General features: G+C 53.6%; 2 protein-coding genes across 2 annotated transcripts; one reads left to right on the top strand and one right to left on the bottom strand.

The window, feature by feature from the left end:
* The first annotated feature begins 1,354 nt into the window (after positions 1-1,354).
* Polr2c (RNA polymerase II subunit C) lies at positions 1,355-8,505 on the top strand. The gene is made up of 9 exons (XM_052729612.1): positions 1,355-1,487; positions 1,587-1,636; positions 4,375-4,443; positions 4,572-4,624; positions 5,761-5,889; positions 6,231-6,282; positions 6,491-6,659; positions 6,782-6,856; positions 7,571-8,505. The coding sequence occupies exons 1-9, from the start codon at positions 1,402-1,404 to the stop codon at positions 7,713-7,715; spliced, it is 828 nt and encodes a 275-aa protein (XP_052585572.1). The 5' UTR covers positions 1,355-1,401; the 3' UTR covers positions 7,716-8,505.
* On the bottom strand, positions 8,422-15,703 carry Dok4 (docking protein 4). Its single transcript, XM_052729607.1, has 8 exons — positions 15,391-15,703; positions 11,994-12,101; positions 11,729-11,843; positions 11,352-11,471; positions 11,077-11,266; positions 10,193-10,331; positions 9,922-10,042; positions 8,422-9,830 (listed from the first exon to the last, which is right to left on the bottom strand). Exons 1-8 carry the CDS (start codon positions 15,454-15,456, stop codon positions 9,712-9,714), a joined length of 978 nt encoding a protein of 325 aa, XP_052585567.1. The 5' UTR covers positions 15,457-15,703; the 3' UTR covers positions 8,422-9,711.
* Positions 15,704-20,314: the final 4,611 nt, after the last annotated feature.

Below are 20,314 nucleotides of genomic sequence, written 5' to 3'. Positions count from 1 at the left end.
GGGTACACAATATATCACCACACCTCTCCCTTTCTTCCCTCCCGTCCCTTCCGTACACCTCTCATATCCATGTCCTGTTTTTTGTTAATTGTTGTTATGCACATACACATTCCTAACACATGAACACAACCTGCTCAGTCCTTGTAACATTACCTGTGTTAATGTGATCTCGGGGCTTTTAACACTGTATTGGACAACCCATGGCAGGGCATTATTTCTCCCACTTTCAGCATCCCTGACTCTTTCTTAGAGTTGAGACCCCTCCCCCTTCCATGCTAACACGTCATTGGTGTCATTGTCCCTTTTGTTTAGGCAGTCGTGTTGGTGAGACTTCATGTGTGTGGCCTTTGTAACATTTCTAGGACACAATCTCACGGCAAACTTAACGATCCCCTGGATTACAAGCTCTCCATTCCCTCTCCCACAAAGACCTTAGGTGTTGAATTTGTTGTAGATGTATCAGTTGAGACTGGACACCCAACAATCTCTTGTTCTTTGCATTTTAATTGGTTGTGGGGTTTTTGTTGTTGTTTTGTTTTGTTTTTGTAATGGCCTCCATCTTTTGCAAAGAGAAGTTTCTTTGATGAGAAGTGAGAACTACAGTATCTTCACATGGTTCCTGTGAGAATCTTCAAAGCCTTGATCCTTCTTTCAGAAAGCAGCAGATGTCCCCTCAAATGAATGTGTCAAATTTCCATCTCTCTCTCACTTTAGTAAGTGAAGCCCTCACACACTGTCAAATGTTCCCTTGCTTCATATAGTTTCAGAGGCTTAGTTCATTATCATCACGGTGGGGAGATGGTGGCATGCATTGTGCTGTAGAAGTAGCTGAGAGCTTTACCTCCAGATCCAAGGACAGCAGGCAGAGAGTATTTTTTAAATTATGTATATGGGTCTTTTGCTTGCATGTATGTCTGTGTGCCATGTGCATACCTGGTACCCTCAGATGCCAGGAGAGGGCATGGGATCCCCAGAAATTGAAGTTAAAGATACTAGCTGCCATTCGGGTGCTGGGAATCCAATCCAAGTCTTATTATGGAAAAGCAGCTGGTGCTCTTAAGCATTGAGCCATCTCTCCCGTCCCATATGTATGTATGTTTAACCAAGTCTCCACCGGTCATTACCTAATGAGTTATTTTTAGCAATTACAAATAACACTGTCATGAATAACCCTGTACCTGTACTTTTGTGCTATATATCTTGGGGATTTCAAGAGCGTAAGGCCCGGTACATTTTGGAGAATGCGGTTAGAAAACATAGGCTCGGAAAGTTCTGGCCTCCGGTCAGCAGGTGGCGCTGCGCGCACGTCTAGCCGGAAGCGCTGGGGACCCAGCCGATAAATTGCTGGTGGCGACGCAGGCGCGCTGCGGACCTGGCGCGGGAGACTGGCTGCGGGTCGCGATGCCGTACGCCAACCAGCCAACGGTTCGGATCACGGAACTCACCGAAGAGAACGTCAAGTTCATTATCGAGAACACGGACCTGGCGTAAGGCGGCGAGGGGAGAGGCGGGCGGCCGGGTCCTCGGGTCCCCCTGCGGGGCTGTGGCTTCGGGGACGCTCACACGGCCTGGCTTTCCTCCTGTAGGGTGGCCAATTCCATCCGGAGGGTCTTCATCGCCGAGGTGCCCATAATAGGTATGCGACCCTCCCTCGGGCCCCCGCCGCCGGCCCTCCGCTCCAGGTGGGGGCATGGCTGAGAGCACTGCGGTGCTGCACGCTGGGCTGGGGCCGCCAAGGCCCGCCTTGGTGCGTGCCTTCCTCAGCGGCGTGGCTTCCAGCTCTGTTCCGTCTACCCAAAAACAACAGAAACTAGGACTAAACACTGTTGAACAGCTGAGAGCTGCGGCCTCCTCATCCGTAGGATGTAGACGGTAGGAGTCGTTAGCGGTGTTACCCGGCATTACCGAAGTCGTGTAGATGATGTGCCTTTGCTTTTAAGCCAGTGTTAGATACTAACTAGTAGGTGTCTTTTGAAAATGTATCTTAATTGTACAAAATAATGGGCTTCGTTGTGATATTTTCATGCACACACGCACACAGAGTACTTGGATTGTATTCATTACCCCTTCACTTCTTTTTATTCCCCTCCCACTGGCCTCTCCCGTCCTTGCTGATAGTACCCTGCTATAGTTTCTTGTCTCTTCTCCTTTAAAACATATTTATTTACGTGTATATATATGTATGTCCCTGGGCGTGAGGTGCTACAGTGCATGTGTGGAGGAGGTCAGAGACAGCTTATGGGAGGGATTATCTTCTACCATATGGGCCTCAGGGATTGAACTCGAGTCTTGACAAGTGCCTTTACTCTGCTGATCAATGCCCCGAACTCTTTTTTTTTTTTTTTTTTTTTAAGTACTTACTTGTTTATTATGTATACAGTGTTCTGTCAGCATGTATACCTGCATGCCATAAGAGGGCACCAGATCTCATGTGAGCTGGGAATTGGGTTGCTGGGAATTGAACTCAGGACCTCTGGAAGAACAGCCAATGTTCTTAACCTCTGAGCCATCTCTCCAACCCCGAACTCTCCCTTCTTTTTTTTTTTTTTTTTTGGTTTTTCGAGACAGGGTTTCTCTGTGTAGCTTTGCGCCTCTCCTGGAACTCACTTGGTAGCCCAGGCTGGCCTCGAACTCACAGAGATCCGCCTGGCTCTGCCTCCCGAGTGCTGGGATTAAAGGCGTGCGCCACCACCGCCCGGCTATCCCTTCTGAAAAGTTGAAATTCCACATGAGAGAAAGCATGCTTGCTCTGTGGCTTCCTCCTGCAAATTACATACTTTTGTTCTTTATCATTGTGTGTGTAATATCACTTTTTGTTGTTGTTGTTTTGTTTTTTTCAAGAGGGTTTTTCTGTGTAGCCTTGACTGTCCTGGAACTCACTCTGTAGACAAGGCTGGCCTCGAACTCACAGAGATCCGTCTGCCTCTGCCTCCCAAGTGCTGGGATTTAAAGGCGTGCACCACCACTCTTTATCCATTCTGGTAGGTGTCTTTTTTTAATGGATCTCGTACTTCTACTGCATGTGTAGATCATGTAAGTTCCAAGCTAGATGTAAAGACAAGACATGGACATACACAAGGCAAAATATGACAGGTGTCTTCAGGGGGATCTGAATGGGTTTTGGGGTTTTTTTGTTTGTTTTTGAGATAGGGAGGAGCTCAAAAGGAGGGAGTGGCAGCATCTGTACACACACAAGGTCTTTAGAGGCTGGGAGTTTTCACCTGCCAGGGTGTGGGAGGATGGGGATGATGGGAGATAGGGCATGGGGAAGCTTGATGTGGCCCTTGCTTGGGTTGAGGAAGTACTGCAGGGCAGGGCAGGTTAGGCCTATCATTGTCTGGTCCTCTGACCTCTTTTCCTTTGTCCATACCGGTTACTTGAGAATTGGGATCCAACACCGCTTGATTTCTGAATTTCATTGTTTATATGCAGATGTTTGCTTCTGAATGACTAGGTACATGTGTAAGTGAAGCCTCAATAAGCACACAGTCCTATACTCCCAGCAGTGAATGGGAGGGATTGGATTTTATTGTTAATGTACTTTCTCTGTGGAAGACATTCAGTGTCGATCCACTAGTGGGAGTAAACTGAAATTCTAAAGGGGTGATCTGGTTTTATCCTACAATGAGGTGTGGACCATGAGCCACATTAGTTCTATGATCTTTTCCCTAAAAATTTTTAATTATGTCTCTGTATGTGGGTATTTGCATAGGAGGCCCGGGGTCTCAGATCCCCCTGGAGCTGGAGTTAGAAGCAGTTGTGAACCACCTGACATGGGTGCTGGGAACCTCTTAACCACTGAGCCATCCCTCCAACCCATGTTTCCCCAAACTTTTAAGTGCCCAAAATAGCTTTTGTTCTTGGATTTGATAATAACACGGATAGCAGATTTAAAGTGCTCTTTAGGAAATATTCAACTCCCTAAATATTCCACTCCCACAATATTCTCTAAGTGAGTGTTTCTTTGTGTGGTCCCAGCAAGCCCTATACCCAATTCACTGGAGGCAGGAAGGTGTTAGGTATGGTGTGTGTGTGGTTTAAATTAGATGCCTGAACCTCTAGCTATCAGAGTCAGAGTCTCTGGCAACCTGGCCTGGGCACCTTCAACTTTATAAACACTGAGTGATTATTTTCTTTCCTTTTATTTTGGTGTTTTTGAGACAGGGTTTCTCTGTGTAGCCCTGGCTGTCCTGGAACTCGCTCTGTAGACTAGGCTGGCCTCAAACTCACAGAGATCTGCCTGCTTCTGCCTTCTGAGTGCTGAGCACTGAGTAATACTTAAGTCTTGAAAACAGCACTGTATGTAGGTCTGGAGATGTCTGAGGTCTCAGATGGTGGTTAGTGTCACCTGAGCTGTTCTCTTGCCTTTTTCAGCCATCGACTGGGTTCAGATTGATGCCAATTCCTCAGTCCTTCATGATGAATTCATTGCTCACAGGCTTGGTGAGTTTGGGCATTGAGAAGTGGAAGGGATTAGAGTGGGGTGCATCCTGTCCCCAGCCCGAGGGACTTACTTGTAGGATCTTGTGATGGCTTGGCTGCTCTGCAAAGCACTTTTCTGTGTCTTGCAGGATTGATCCCCCTCACTAGTGATGACATTGTGGACAAGCTGCAGTACTCCCGGGTATGTGTGTTGCTGGGTAGACTGGAGGCACAGGAGGTGGGGTGGGGGTGGCGCCTAGTTGTCCCAGGAATCTTCTGGGTGCCTTCCTCTGGCTGACCGTAGCATAGTTTAGAAACCATTGTGGAAATGATGTTTTAATACTGTGGTCCTTGGTTCTGATGGGGCTTCAGAATGTTTGTGCTCTCGGCACATCCAAGCACCTCAGTGAGCCTTACAAAAGGGGACACACACCCCCAATGCCCATAATTCTTTTTTTAAAGATAGTTTTTTACTTTTGTGTGTGTATATTTCTGCTTCTATGTATGTATGTGCAGGTGGGTTAGGGTGCTGGAAAAGGTCAAAAGAGGCCATCAGAGCCCCTAGAGCTAGAGTTACAGGCAGTTGTGAGCTGCTGGGTATGTATCCTGGGAACTGAACTCAGGTCCTCTGCAAGAACAGCAAGTGCTCTTAACAGCTGGGTCATCTTTCCAGCCCCACCATGCTGCTGCCGCGCCCCCCCCCCCCCAATTTATTACTTTTTATGACAGGGTCTCACTATGTCGTCCTGGCTGGCCTTGAACTCCCAGAGATCTGCCTGCTTTGCCTCCTGAGTGCTGGGATTAAAGGCGTGTGCTACCATGCCTGGCTGAGAAACATTAATGAACACTCATTTGTTTTTTGTTTTTTGTTTTTTTTTCTCTACAGTTACCAAATGCTAATGTTTTACTACTCTTGCCTTATTTTTTTATATAGTGTTGTTTCCCCTAACTTGAAAAGATGTTTTTCTGTTCTTCCCTTGCTTGTTGTATTTTCAGTAATTCCTAAGCTGGTCCGCATAGTGCAGGGCAGGTAGAACTATGGTCCCATGACAACTTTGGTCCTCTGAGGCAGTCAGTCCTGTTTGGACACTGCTGTATTAGCAGTGTGCCCCCTAGTGGTAGCCTGCAGCAGTGAACGTGGAAAGGAAGTGTAGTTGCCAGCGGGTAGACAAGTTGTCTATAAGCTTGAGCAACCATGAGGATGGTGTACCAGATGCCACAGCCCAGAAGAGGCCTGGGACTGTGGTCAGCCCCTCTTCACCAGGAAGAAACTGAAGGAGCTGGTTAGTAGAAGCAGGGAGTCCAGTCTACTCTTTCCTACTGCCCTTCCTGCCTCAGGACTGCACATGCGAGGAGTTCTGCCCTGAGTGTTCTGTGGAGTTCACTCTTGACGTGAGGTGCAATGAAGACCAGACTCGCCATGTTACCTCTCGGGATCTCATCTCCAACAGCCCCCGGGTTATTCCGGTCAGTGCTTTTGCTCTTCTCTGTCTGGCTCCACGTGGGACGGGTTGGGGTGATCCTTATGAGATGTGGTCCTAAAGTCACCCGCCCTATGTCCATCTGCTTTAAACTGCCACCTAGAAGTGCTGGTCCTGAGTTCTTGAACAGAGCAGGATTGGTGCTGTGTGCCCTGTGTTGTCCAAAGACCCTCTTAAAAGCCATTGGACTGTTTGGACAACTCTGCTGCCTCCTTCTCAGGCCTCCTTTCCCTGGCTTGACAGATTACAGACTGGATTTTCTGGGAGACAGTTGCCAGAGGGGACTGAGGTGAGAGGCTAACGCACACTTGTTTGGGCTTCCCACAGGTGACATCCCGGAACCGGGATAACGACCCCAATGACTATGTGGAGCAGGACGGTAAGGGGTGGGGCAGGGTGGTAAGGGGGTGGGGCACACATGCTAGTGGCCAGAGGATGCAGAGACCAGATGTAGCGTCTTGAGCTGCCTGGTCTCTGTCGCTGATCTTTAGACCCTTTTGTGGGTTGTCTTCATGCGGTCCTGGGGTCAGAAGCTAGAGAAGTGGCCTCTCTTGGTTCCTGGCTCTCACTCTCACCTCTCCCTGCAGACATCCTTATTGTCAAGCTGAGAAAGGGCCAAGAGCTGAGACTGCGAGCCTATGCCAAGAAGGGCTTTGGCAAGGAACATGCCAAGTGGAACCCCACTGCAGGGGTGGCTTTTGAATATGATCCAGACAACGCGCTTAGGCACACGGTGTATCCCAAGCCTGAGGAATGGTATGTGCTGGCAGGGAGCGGGGACTAGCAATGGCCGTAGTGAGAGATGGGGTGGTAGGTGCTCCGAGAGCCTTGCTAAAGGCAGAAGTAGCCACTTGTGCTTCCCCCGTGCTTGCCCTCAGGCCAAAGAGTGAGTACTCCGAGCTGGACGAGGATGAGTCACAGGCTCCCTATGACCCCAATGGCAAGCCAGAGAGGTAAGACCCCGGTCCTGCTGGGGACTGTAATTGTAAGAATATAGGTGGGGGAGGCTGTTAGGCAGTCACCTAGCCAAGCCCCCTCCGCCGCTCCCCCCCCCCCCCCCCCCCCCCCCCGTGTGACAGGAGAGCTAACTGTCTAACTTACGTACACATTCTGAGTTGGTCTTCATCCCCTCTGGTCACCATGAAGAGAGGCCTTATTTTATCCCATGTTGTCTCTGGCCTGCCTGTGGAGGCTCAGGCCAGAGCAGAACTGACCGGAGCCCTCCCCTGAAGAACTATCCTGTGTTGTGTATGAGTTTTGTTCTTCCCTTATGTCTCCAATGTAGAAATGCACATATACAGTCATTGTAGAGTTCTCAACAAGGCCGCCCCCCACCTTTTTTTTGTTTTGGTTTTTCAAGACAGGGTTTCTCTGTAGACCCGGCTCACCTCGAACTCACAGAGATATGCCTGCCTCTGCCTCCCAAGTGCTAGGATTAAAGGCGTGTACCACCACCACCCAGCTCAACAGTGCCCTTTTGAAGTAGCTGTAGCTTCCTTGAGGAGCTGCAAAGTGGATCTGGACCACTCTGCATAGGAGGTTTTAGGTAAAGGGAAGTCAGCCCTGTCCCAAGATCAAGTGCCTTGTAGGAATGAAGGAAGTCTCACAGGGTAGAAGGGAAGCCTGCCTTATGAGGCTCTCACCCTACTCTCGTCTCTCTCTCTCAGGTTTTACTACAATGTGGAGTCCTGTGGCTCACTGCGCCCTGAAACCATCGTCCTCTCAGCCCTCTCTGGGTTAAAGAAGAAGCTGAGTGACTTACAGACTCAGTTAAGCCATGAGATCCAGAGTGACGTGCTCACCATAAACTAGCCGCAGCTTGTCTGCTGAAGACGACTAGGTTCAAGGTGCCCACTGGACTTCAGGTCTTGGGACCCCTTCTGGTTTCAGGGCTGTGGACTGCAGTTTGCTCAAGCTGCCTGGAAAGTCATCAGAGTCAGGGCTTCCACTGGTATTAGGCAGGGCAGTTTCTTAGGAGGCATTTAGCATCCTGGCTCTACCTTCCTGATCACGGTGGCAGTCCTCAGAACCCTAGGCATCCCTTCCATCCTGTTTCTTAGCTCACTGGTAGGGGGCGCTATTACTTCCTAGTTGTGAGCAGTGGCCTAGACATCTGGTCACTCCAGCTTTTTAAATCTTTACCCAAGGAAAGGAGTTTTCCAGCCCTACCTTAGGCGTCTGGTGTTGGGACTGAGTATTCGGACCTTCATTGAAGCAGCCTGTGACCTTTCAGGTCCTCTTCCCAGGGTCCGCTTATTGGCACTTGAAGTTTCAGGTGTCCCTAAGCTGAGAAGTCACCCTTTGGGACTGGTATTAGACCCTGGCTATCCTCTCTGTCCACAGGTGAACTTGGTGTTTCATACTCTGGCCTGACATTTGGGGGTTGGGTACCACAGACCCCTCCCACATTTCCTTTCTCATTAGTGAAGTTCAAGCCCTGCCTTAGCATGTCTCCAGGTAGGAACAGACCCCCCATAGTGGTTTTCAGGCAGCCTGGGGAAGAGCACGCACCAGCACAGAAAGGAAGGGATATTTATTGATCAACAGTAGATGTCTTTTTACAAGTTTTTATTTTTGGCAATAAAGAGCACAACATAATCTCCTTCATGCGTCATCGTGCTGCTGGCTCAGCCAGCCCTTTCCCTCCTGAGGAGCTGGGCCCATTCCTTCTACAGACTAGCTGACCGCTGGGTGGGCATGGCCTGGGTCATCGGAGCTGGACTGGCCATGCCATCTCCCTGGCTCTAGGGCACCTCTGGGAGGGGGCCTCCTTATCATCCTGCCACAAATGTGAACAGTGGTTATTTACAAGTTCTGTTCCCACAAATCAGAACCCTAAAGTATTAAAAAAAACAGAAACACACAACCAAAGGTTTGATGTGAATAGAAAGATAGCCCTTCTGCACGGTAGTCAATAAATACCAGCACTAGAAAATCAATTGCTTTAATTGCATTTCAGCAGGGAGCTCAGCACCTTGTGGGGAGATGGGAAGGTCTTGGTTTTGGAATCTGGCCTGGGGTGGCTGGCCCAGGGCAAGGGACTCCCCTTGCTGGAGCACTATACCCCCGCTCAGTAAAAGGGGGCAGCAAGGTGCTCCCCACAGTAGTCCTGCTGCAGCCTTCTGGGCTGGCCCTAGCCATCCTCTACTGCTGAGGTGCTGGGCGCCCCGCCTGAAGACATCTTCAGCCTACTAAGCAGGAAGGAGCCAGTGCAGAAAGTGCATTTTAAAACCAGATGCCACCTCTGCTTAAAACTCCTAAGTGCAAGGCTACCACATGGTACAGCAAAGTTTGGGCCCTTCCTGTGTCACTGTTGGCCCAGAGGACAGAAGCTACCTGCTATCTTGGCCCTTAGGCTTCTGAGGAAGAGCCCACAGACAGCACCGGTCTGATTGTCCCCTACTCTGACCCTGGCAGCTCAAACAGTCTTGGCAGCAAGAGAGCTGTATCACTGAGGACAGGAATGGCTGCCCTCATACTCAGACAGCCTTGACCATGCCTGGTCATGGAATTAGAAATGGGTATGTGTTGGGGAGGGATAAAGGGAAGCCTCATTAATACAGAATATGTCATAAGCCATATATATTAAAACCATTAACAGTATATAGTCCCACGGTGGCTCCAGCCCCTCATGCTCAGGTGGTGTGGCCAGCCATGTGCTGAGGTCCAGCCTCACCCTTGAGGGCAAGGAGGGACAGCTTGCTCTCTTCAGGCTCTTGGCCAACAGCTCCTTAAGGCTGTCCATGGGCTGCTGCAGTTAGCCTTCCCCAGGTGGCCCAGCAGTCATCAGCACCCACCAGTCCAGCTGTCACTGGGAAGGGCTCTTGGTCTCACTGCTGTCCTCTTGGCTGGCCTGTGGCTTAAGCAGGATGAATCTGTTCAGGAGGTCTGTTTCTGAGCTGGCCTGGGCTGCCCCATACCCTTCACCTGTGGTCAGAGATGCAGGCGCAGAATTTGAATCCAGGACCAAAGACCCGTGCCCAGGAGGCCTCCACAGGGACAGGACACAATGACTCACCATAGCTGGAGGCTTCAGCAATGTTCTGAGAACCTGTGATGTGGTGCCAGTACGCGCTGCGGGGCAGCATGGTGGTGGGTGTGCAGGGATATGAGTAGTGTTCGGTGCCCTTGTTCAGCAGCTGTGGCACAGAGAAGGGTCCCGTGTGTTAGTTCTGGGGACACTGCTGCCAGCCCAAGGCCCTGCCTGACTCACCTGTGGACACGCTGGTGGAAACCTAGCTGGCACGTGCCCCACCTCCCATGCCCTGGAGCAACAGCCACTGCCTCACCCTCACGTTCTTCTCCATTTCCAGCAGGACCCGCTTGTGCTGCTCCGCGATTGCCAGGGTGGCACTGTGAACCCGCTGGTAAATCTGCTCCCCCTCCTGTGTCTGGAAGGTGTAGAGTCCTTCCCCAGCATCACACATTCTAAGGGCACAGGTAGCAAGGAGGGCAAGGTGTCAGGAATTCCACCGCGTGGGTGTGCGAGTTCTGTGTGCCAGCTGTGGCTGTACCGAGGCCTCCGGGGACAGGGTAGCCGCCACATACCCCGTGGAGGTAAATGAGCCCTACTCAACTGTTCTGCCGCCCTCTGGTCTGCGCACTGAACAGTCTCCGCACACGTTTTACAGAAGAGGAAACAAGCATCCAGTGTGAGAGTAGCCATGCCAAGGTTAAGCAGGGTGGTTAAACAGAGCTGAAGTCTAAGGCTGGCTGAGTCCCGGCAAGGGCCTTCCCTATCAGGCTCAGTGCTTTTTTTTTTTTTTTTTTTTTTGGTTTTTCGAGACAGGGTTTCTCTGTGTAGCTTTGCGCCTTTCCTGGAACTCACTTGGTAGCCCAGGCTGGCCTCGAACTCACAGAGATCCGCCTGGCTCTGCCTCCCAAGTGCTGGGATTAAAGGCGTGCACCACCACCACCCGGCGGCTCAGTGCTTTTTTAATCCTCTATAGGAAACTGGTGCTAAAGCCAGAATCCCAAAGCTAGAAAGTGCTGCTGGCGGCAGTGGCCGAGCCAGGGAGCTGTGCTTTCGGTATACGGCTTCACTGGACCTGCAAGCTAATTACTTCAGGCCTTGAGTTCCTCGTCTGTAAAACTGAAGCATTATATCCCCTCTGGGCAATATGCCTGATGCCGTGCAGAGAGCAGTCTCCACGGTGGCCAGAAAGGGTATTACCTGCCCGCCTCAAAGGTAAAACGGGTGGCATCCCGGCCGTAACGGCGCAAGGAGCAGAGGGGCCACGAGACGAGCTTCACGCGGGGGTTGTGTATGTCCCAGAGGTAGATGTTCTCGTGGGTGATCTGCAGCTTGCACTCGCCATATACGTCCAGGTTGGGGCAGGGCAACAGGAAGACATTGAAGCGATCTGCAGAGCAGAGGATAATGATAGCAGAGCTAACTAAGGGCCCCACCTTTCCCCTCCCCACCTTGAGACCCAGCACCAGCCTTACCTGTCTGCTCGCACTGTACTCCTGGGGCCAGGAGGTCGGGCTCTCCCAGACTGATGTCGTTGAGCCGTGACCCCAGACATTCCACTGACAGTGTCTTGTACCACTCTTCTGCCTCCAGCTCTGGAGAGAAATCACACTTCATAGTTCCACCAGCTCAGAGTCCCCAGCAGCCCACCCATACTCCTTGGCTTGAGTCATTGCACTCTGCAGGGAGGGCAAGGCCTGCCGGCCCACCTCAGTCTGGGGACCTAATCCACCGGGGCACACCTCCCACCCTTCCTGCCAGGGTTGGCCCTGCTCTCCTACCCCACTGCCTGGACCACTGACTGTTACCAGCCCATGAAGACCAGCTGGAGCCTGCAGCCCCGAGGTCTCACCTGAGTCACAGGTGAAGGTGCGAGCCGAGTCGTCCGTGAATATGATAGCCACCGCCTGCCTCTTGGTTTCCTTGGGGAGCCGTGTGACACACTTGACGTTGCTGATCTCAGTCACCTGGGAGGACACCCCAAGAGGCTTAGCCCGGCTGGGGCACTTCACCCCACCTCCCGTAGTTACGCCCCCCAGGAAGGTACTCTCAGACCTCAGGACTCAGCAAGTCATCTTTGCTCACAGGTGGGGGGAGCTAGGGCCCAGGCCCCTAACCTTGGGGCAGCCTCGGAGGCACACTGACTTCTCATCAGGATACTTCTCCAGCCGCTGGGGCCCCTTGCTGGACGATTTCCGGAACACCAGCCAGCACCTCCGGTAGATCTGTGGGTCAAGAACAGAGGTCAGGTTGCTGCTGGACCATGATCCCCAACAATGCTGCCCTGAAGCTACCCCAGCCTCCTGAGGGAGCAGTGCCACACCCTTCCCTGGATCCCAGCCTAGAGAAAACCTGGGGATGGTAACTGCCCGAGAGCAGCCACCACCCCAAATGGCCGAGGTGGTGTTCACGATCAGCTCTGTTGAGTTCTGTGATCCTCCGTGTGCTGAACGTGACTAGTGTAATGGAAGGAGCATTTGTGGAATGCTTCCTAGCCAGTCAGTGTCGGGGTCACTCCTGAGGCCTGTTCTATGAGGCCTGTTCTCCATTTCAGAGACAAGTGGGTCATGAAGAAGGCAAGAAGGAAGGACCTAACACAAGTGGTGGAGTTCCTATCAAGATGGAATGCCAGGGACACACCCATTACCACAGGACAGACCGCTCTGGCCACCAACGCCACGGTCTCCCAGGGACAGGAAGCGGCCCCCTGCACTCAGCCAGCTTTGCATCACCATGGCCCTGGGTTGGGGCCCAGGCAAGGCTCTGGTGTGAGGGGCATTCCTCTTGCCCCCAGGGCTGTCCCTCACCACTTACCAACAGTGTACCACGGGGGGTTCCCATGGGGACCAGAGGCCTAGAGGGTAAGGGGACAGAGCTTAGAACTAGCTGTGCCCACACAGCGCAGTACCTTCCCTGGGCAGTCTCTTGCCTGTCCTAACCAGTAATGCCCTGTGGGCTAGGCCACTGAGAGTCTCCAGAGCTTCATAAACTCCTAAGGAGGGAACTTCTCCAGAGACAAGCTGGCCTAGAGACCCCATGAAAGGCTGTCCCAGCACCTCCATCGACTGCCCATCTGAACTCTTCTTGCAGGGCCCTCTCTCCTACCGCAGGCTCTCTTCAGCCAGTGGGTGATGGATTGACCAGCTCCTGCCAGCAGGCGTCAAGCCTGGCAGGCCTGTTCCCCAGACATCCCTCTGCCACTGTCATTGCAAATAAGAGGCTCCTGAAGGGGCCTGGGCTGAGCAGAGGAGGGGAGGAGGCCACTGGGCCACAGTCCCAAGAGCTGGCCGCCAGCTCAGCTACCTCCTCTGCCATAGGTACACCAGGCCTTTGGCAGGCAGGTCACAGAGCAAAATGGACCTAGACAGCCCCTCTCCCTGGAACTGCCTAAAGCTGGGCCACTTCAGGCTCCTGTCTGGACCCCTGGGAAGTGTGTCTGCCTCTGCACCCGTCCCTAGCTCAGCCCTGGTCTGTTCACGTGAGCCTTTTCAAAGCAGAGACCACGTATGCCATATTCACACACTCCGTGCTTATACCTGCGTGAAATTATTGACAGATCTGCCGAGCAGGTGAGTGGCCATGTGAAGGACAGGGTGGACAGGAAGATGGACAGACGGGTGAATGGATAGATAAATGAATGGGTGGGAGCTGCCCAAGCACCCCCACCCCCAGCAGGCAGCAACCTGGGAGTAGAGGCCTGCCCCCCTCCCCCAGCACCCTGGTTGCCTGGTTACAGGATACACACTCACACAACCCCAGGGAGCCATGCACTCAAGAGCTCTCCTCACTTTGCACAGGTCTTTGATCAGCTCTTCGGAAGCACTTTGCCAGGCTCTACTCTGCTGGGGGAGGGAGGGAGGGAGGGCAGGAGGGAGGCCTGGCAGGTAGGAGGGGAGGGCGGGCTCTACCCCCTTTCCATTGCTTTCAGCACCCCCACCCCAACCCTGATCTCTGGAGACTGAGACAAGAACACTGCCTGGAGCAACTGTAAACCTCTGCCCTTCACAGGATAGCAGGGTAAGCTCAGGTCTGTGGAGAGTAGAGTCTCTGGATAGAGCAGACGCCAGTCTGGGCCAGGCCACACCCCACCTGCCAGCTCTTTCCCAGGGTCTATCCACTCTGCACTTGGGGTCTGGGAATCCCCCAGGAACAGGGCTGACACTGACCCCACCTGACTGCCCTGTAGCCAGTGCTCCCCTGGCAAGCCCTGCCCTGGACAGAGAGAGCCTCAGCTCTGCTAGCCCCTAGGGACTTGCTGGATCTAAGCATGGGGATAAGGCATGGTGACAGGAGCAAGGTCCTCATTCTCTGGGCCTCTGGGCCTGGCCTCAGCCTTGTTCTTTGTTCTGTCTTGGAAAGAGCAGGGTCTCTACCAGGCTTGAGCCAGTGAGACTCCAAATAGGCCCAGCAGCCCTGTCTCAATCCACTGATGGTCCAGCTGATGGCAGTGGGTTGCTGGTCCTTTTCTGGACACAAGACACCCCCAGAAGGGCAGGAGGAACAGAAATATCACACACACACAGATACACGGTGGCCCTGAGGAAGCCAGGTGATCCCTGGGCATCTCCTCACCCTTAAGGCTAGCTTAGGAAGCCTTGAGCCTAACCCATCAAGGTAGCAGGGAAGGACAGGAGTCCTGGATAAAACAGGCTTGAGTCACCTGTCACCGGGGCTTGCTTTCCTGCTGGGAAGAGCCTCCCATTGGATGAGAGGGGGTGGGCAGGGGAACAGAGGCTTCAAAGGGACCCTGGGGCCCTACTCATGCCTCTGGGGGATTTTCCTCAGCTGGAAACCTGTATGGGCTGAGTAGGGGTATGTGGCCCTCCAAGTCCGAGCTCAGGGCTACCTCCAACAATGCCAACAACTCCAAAGAAAGCAGCCTATCCCAGAGCAAGGGCCATTTCATCCACACATCAGGGAAGTGTCAGCCTCTGCCCCGCCCCCACGCCCGGACCCCTACCTCCCAACAAGCGACTCTCCTCCCTTAACACTTCTTTAGCACCCAAAACAACCACCTAAAATATGAGTCCAGGCTCAGAGCAAGTTGAGAAGCGGGTGCACGGTGGCAGCGGGAGTGGGAGGGGTCACTTTAAAGGGGACAGAAGAGGTGGGGAGGAAGGGAGGGAAAAGGGGTTGGGGAGCAAGGGGAGGAGGCCCCGGAGCCAAAGCTGCTCTCCGCTCTCACAGTCTTGCTCGCCAGTCACTCCTGCTACCCGGTGGTGGCCGCCGCCGCCGCCACTGCTGTGGCCACAACTTCAACAATAGCAGGGATGCCTCTGCCAGACTGTCAGCTACCACTACTGCTCCAGTGGCTGGGATGCCAGCCAGCCAGCCCAGCTGGGGCAAGAGATGCAGTAGGCAGAGGCTGGCCAGGCACATGCCAGCCAGCCAGTGTTGAGAGACCTCGAACCACAATCACACAGTACCCGGTGCTGGCGGGGCCCCCACACACCATGCCTCCAGACCCGTCCTCAGTACTGTTTATTGACAAGGGCCCCCACCAGGGTGGCTCACCCCGAGCTTCCTGCTCTTCATCTTCACATAGCCTTGCTTGACGATGTCGTTGAAATTGGTCGCCATGGTTGCCCCTCTGTCTTTGGGGTGCCGGCTGGGCTGAGGCCGGGAGGGGTGCCCAGGTGATAAGCCCAGGTGTCTTGGTCTCCCCTGATCACCTGTTCAAGACACTCCTCACCTCCCCCGCCTCAGCATTGTTCTAGCAGCTCCTTCGCCCAGCTCCTGCTGGAAACCCAAATGACAGGGAGATTAGAGCCAGTGACATCTTTCTCTCCCCCTGGCTGTCTCGTTCTTTTTTCCTTCCTCTTCCCACACTCCTCCCTCCCTCTGCCTGCCCGCCCTTCCTCCTTCCCTTCCTCCCCACCCCAGGACGGCAGAACCATTCAGGAAAAGCGAGGTGGAGGCAGAGCAGGAAAATGGTCCAGCCCAGTCCCCTCCCTCAAGGCTGGGGCTGGCAGTTAACCCCTTCCTGGGCTGGCTGGCTCCCATTCTGCTTGCTGTGGAGGTGATAGCAAAAAAAAAAAAAAAAAGGGGGGGACTGGACCAGAGGCAGCTGGCTCTGGGGGAGCCTGGCCCCTCGGCTTGGCAGCACCTGGCCATCCTGCTACAACTTTGGGGCAGACTTAAGGCAACTTGCCAGAGCACCCCCTCCTGGGTACTGGAATCCCGGCGGAGAACTTCCAGGAAATGGTCCAGGTCCTGTATCTACAGAAGCCTGCACTTCCAGCTTAAAGACAATGCACTCTTGGTTTCACAGACCCCAAGCCCTCTCTCTGTCCACCACACTATACCTGGTTCTCCCCAGCCCTGAAGAGAGGCTGGGAGTCATCAGCTCAAGCCATTCAGACCCTGCTTCTGGCCCCTGGACTCTTGGGCGGCTCTTCTAGGTGCTGGTGTTTCCTGAGTAAGAGGGCAGAGTCCAGGGGGTGGGGCCGATAAGTCTGAGGAATGTGTGGGACTGTAGGCTGTGGCCTCTGAGGAAGTAGACACTTACTCTGGTCCTGAGCTAGGAGCAGACCAGCCTGGGGGTGGGGACATGGCCCCAGCAGGCCATTCGGTCTAGCCAAGCCAAGCAGTGTTATGTCCTGAGCATGGTCAGGCATTAATTACAGGAATGATGACCCAGGGTACGGGATATATATAGCCTAGGCAATACAGGAAAAAACGGAAGTAGCAGGGGGAGATTTGGGGTCAGTTAACACAGACCAGGCAATCTCAGCCGTGACCCAATCTAACACCTTCATACTATACACTAGAAAAGAAGGTTGCCCAGAGAGAGTAAGCCACCAGCCTAAGGTCACACAGCAAGCCCAGGATACAGCCAAAAAGGAATGAGAAGCTCCCAAGTGGAACGTTGTCCTGTAGCCCACTTTGGCTGCTGCCACCACCTAAGCTTTCTCTGCCATGAAGCCTCAGGAGTCAGAGCTCTGCTAGCAACATGGCTCCCCACATCTCCAGGAACACTGGGTGGCAATGCGCTAGTATTTCTGGAGTCAACTGGACATCTGTGTTTCCAGGATGGGGCCCTAGGGCAAGCAGGAATCTCAATCCGCCAGCATCTTGACATTAATTAATCTCTTGGACGCCTGTCTATTGAGTCCCTAACAAGGAACAGATGGGACACTCCAGTGGGCACATGCAAACGAGGTGTGGCAGAGCAGTTACCTCTCTCCTGGGTACAGTGATAGTCCCCTAGGCCCACTGCATCCTCTCTTGCAGATCCCATGTCCAGAACGTTCCCACAGCAAATGCTCTGCCTCTCCTGCGGCTAGTCCTCACCAGTCCTGTCACCTCTGGGCTCTGGCAAAGGGGTCATTTTCCCAGCTCTGTCTCCACCACCTACCTCTGGGGTTGTCTTGTCCCAAGAACTGACTCCATGGAGTCCCCTCCTAAGGTGTCTAGCAAGCTGGCCCCCGGCAGTCAGCCCACAGCACTGAAGGCCAGTTTCCCAACCTGCCTACAAGAAGCCACCAGGCTCAGGGTCACCTAAGGTGGCCCAGACAACCAGGAGCATGACTCTAGTAGGCTCTATAATCCCTCAGCTTTCACATTTTTTTTCCCTAAAGGATCTGGGTGGGATGTGGTGATATATGCCTGTAATCCCAACCCTAGGAGGCAGAAGCAGGAGGGATGCCACAAGTTCAAGGCCAATCTTTCCACTTTAACTGAGGAAGCGAAGCCAGAAGTACCTACATGCTCCAGACCCTCCTGCCCAGTCCTGGCCATAAACCCACGACACACCAGCCTCCGTATGCCCAGTGCAGGGCACTCCTTGTTGGCTCCATCAGCCATCTCCCCTGCAACCCATGGGCCAATGGGCCACCAAGGCCTCAGGGCTTCCTGCTGTGTCTGCCCACAGAACATCCAGCCCCAGAACCACTGAAAAGCAACATTCATGGAGGAGCCCAAGACCTGGCAGCCGGCTCTGGCCTCTGGTCTCTCCAGTCCCCAGTTAGGTTTTAGGAGTAAATACTAACCCAGGACCCAAAATGGAGTGCAAAGAGGGTTGGGAAGGTGAGGATGGAGAAGGGAGCATCAGGAGGGGGATCCATGCCCACCCTTCCCCCTGCCAAGAGGGAGTACACGGTCTTAAACAGAAAGTCATCTCCAATCTGCCCCAAGAAGGTCCCTCAAAGGCTCAATAGACAAGAACTAGGGGCAGTGAGAAAGCCCCTGCCCATCCATGGCCACCGCCAGCCTCTCAAAGGCCTGCAGAGGGACAGATACCTCCAAATGTGAAAGGACCTGAGGTAGAGCACCCTCACCTTTGGGCATGAAGCCCTTGAGTATTGTACACCTACCTAGATGGCTTCGCTGGGCTTCCAGTAGCCATCCTCATGTTCTAGGAGGTAAGCTCCCCCCCTCCGCCATGCACCTCCCCATCTCTCCTCTATCCTGGTATCAATGTGGCTGTCTATTCTTAGAGGGATAGTAGCTGCCTTGGACCAGGCTACCACAAAAAGTCAGGCTGGAAAACACATTGCTGCTCTCCCCAGGAAGGGCAGCATCCTGTAAGGAGGGCGCAGGAGGCCTCCTGGGGCCCTTCCTACCCACCTGCCCCATGGGCAGCACTGAGTGCTCCCTCCCAGAACCCTGCCTGGAGGCTTTGGCTCTAGAACAAACACGGGAGAGCCTGAGTGCTGCCTGCCTGGCCATGCTGCCCCACCCCTGACAGATCAGATCTTATCAGGGCTGCAAATCAGCCCTACCTGGACACCATCTCACTGTCGTCTGTCTGTTTCCACCTCACAGCAGAGATCTGATTGCTGCCCCATCCTTCTGTGGTTACTATCTGGCGCCAGCAGGGTGCGCTCCCACAGATTCCCATGCCCTGTCCAAGGAGAGCCACAAAGACAGACCAAATACTGAACTGGGCAGAGGAACACCAGAGAGACAGGACTTCGGAACACTCATGGTCCCCTGGAATGTGGCCCAATGCCCCACATCCCTGCTGTCTGATCTCCGCTGGGACCCTGCCACTTCTCAGTATGTAAATACCTTCTCAGGGAAGCTCACTGCACTTACTCTTCCCTGCCTCTAACACAATTCCCTCCCATGGTCTCAAGGCTATTCCACTGCCTCAGTCAGATCTCAGCTGAAAGTCCACCTCCTCCTAAAGGCCCTCCTGACACCCTGGCCTTGCTAATTAGCTGTCTCACAGCATCCAGGGTTCTGGTCTATCGCACGTCACTATGAGATTTTCCTGTTCCTTCATCTGTCACTTGGTCATGTAGAGACACCAACAATGACAGCTCCCTGATGTCCAAGCCTCTTCTATCTAGTTACAGCTCCATCCCAGTGACCAGAACACCCACAGAGGACAGAGAAGGTGCCCAACCTAGGGAGGGACACTAATTTTATCTAGGATTGTCCCCATCCTTTTCCCCCTCACCACCACTTCTAGCTCTGCTCCCAGAGCGTGTGAGCAGCAGCAGGCTCTCACTTCTCTGCATCTTAGTGTCAACTGGCAGGACCAGCCAAGTCCAAGAGACCAGGAGAACCAGTGGGGTCCATGATCCACAGTTTGGTTCAAAGCTGCCTCAGGGGACTTGTGCTGCTGCTGACACTGTCTCCGAGCTTGGCTAGGGGCCCCACCTTAGCTGGTGTTGTTGGATGAGGTCACATTCAGCCTGTTGCCTTGCCCAGGACTACTCAGCACCCAGGCACAGAGAAAAGCAACATAGTGAGAGCTTCCCAGCTTCCGGGACCCACCTGGGATGCCTACACAACAGCCACATTTCTCTGAAAAGGGCCAGCAAAGAACGTGCAGGAAGCACAGGCCCCGGCGGCTGTTGGAATGTGCTGGGGCTGACACTGGGCCCCTAGCTGCCCTGGCTTATCAAAGCCCTCCACCCCAGCCCTCCATCCAAGTGTTTGGCAACTGTTCTGCTCCCACAGCTTCAGGCAGGCAGGCTGCACAGAGCCCCCATCTGCCCAAGGCTCTGCTCTGGTCCTTTTGCAGTGACAGTAACCAGTTAGCTGGCTCCAAGGGAAGAAGGTGGACAGAAGAATCCCAGAGCCAGAAGAGAAAGATTTTAGGGCAGGAGACTGCTGGCCCGGAGGACTGCGATGAACAGGAAAGCCACTTGCAGGTCCGGGTAGACAGTAGGGGGAAGCCTTGGAATTTGGGGAGCAGGAAGGCAAAGAAAGCTGCTTCCGGAAAGAGGTTCAGGGAGCCGGGGATCTGGGTTCCTCTGATGGGATACGTGGGGGGTGCAGGTGAGGTAAGGTCTAGACCTGGGCTTCCCAGAGATGGGAGCTAGGTGGGGACGGCTCAGGGAGTTTCAGGGTCCCGCTGGCTTCTAGGGGCGCGTCTGAGCCCTCCTCCCTTAAAGCAAGATTCTCCCGTGGCTGGTTCCCGAGGTGACCCAGGGCACTCCAGGGTGAGAGTCGCCGGGATCTCACAGCTCGGTGCGGCCTAAGG

This window comes from Peromyscus californicus, unplaced genomic scaffold, assembly GCF_007827085.1.
Source record: "Peromyscus californicus insignis strain IS unplaced genomic scaffold, ASM782708v3 Scaffold_8__1_contigs__length_139910024, whole genome shotgun sequence".
NCBI lineage: Eukaryota > Metazoa > Chordata > Mammalia > Rodentia > Cricetidae > Peromyscus > Peromyscus californicus.
The sequence above is the reverse complement of the archived record's forward strand: the minus strand, read 5'-3'. Positions and strand labels throughout refer to the sequence as shown.

What these genes read in the sequence shown, in the direction of transcription:
- Polr2c (XM_052729612.1), top strand. Translation starts at nt 1,402, where the DNA reads ATGCCGTACGCCAACCAGCCAACGGTTCGGATCACGGAACTCACCGAA. An exon ending in ACAGCCCCCGGGTTATTCCG is followed by an intron (nt 5,890 to 6,230) that starts GTCAGTGCTTTT and finishes GGCTTCCCACAG; the next exon opens with GTGACATCCCGGAACCGGGA. An exon ending in TGACTATGTGGAGCAGGACG is followed by an intron (nt 6,283 to 6,490) that starts GTAAGGGGTGGG and finishes CTCTCCCTGCAG; the next exon opens with ACATCCTTATTGTCAAGCTG.
- Dok4 (XM_052729607.1), bottom strand. Translation starts at nt 15,456, where the DNA reads ATGGCGACCAATTTCAACGACATCGTCAAGCAAGGCTATGTGAAGATG. An exon ending in TGAAGAGCAGGAAGCTCGGG is followed by an intron (nt 12,102 to 15,390) that starts GTGAGCCACCCT and finishes CTTGACCCACAG; the next exon opens with ATCTACCGGAGGTGCTGGCT. An exon ending in CACCTTCACCTGTGACTCAG is followed by an intron (nt 11,472 to 11,728) that starts GTGAGACCTCGG and finishes ATTTCTCTCCAG; the next exon opens with AGCTGGAGGCAGAAGAGTGG.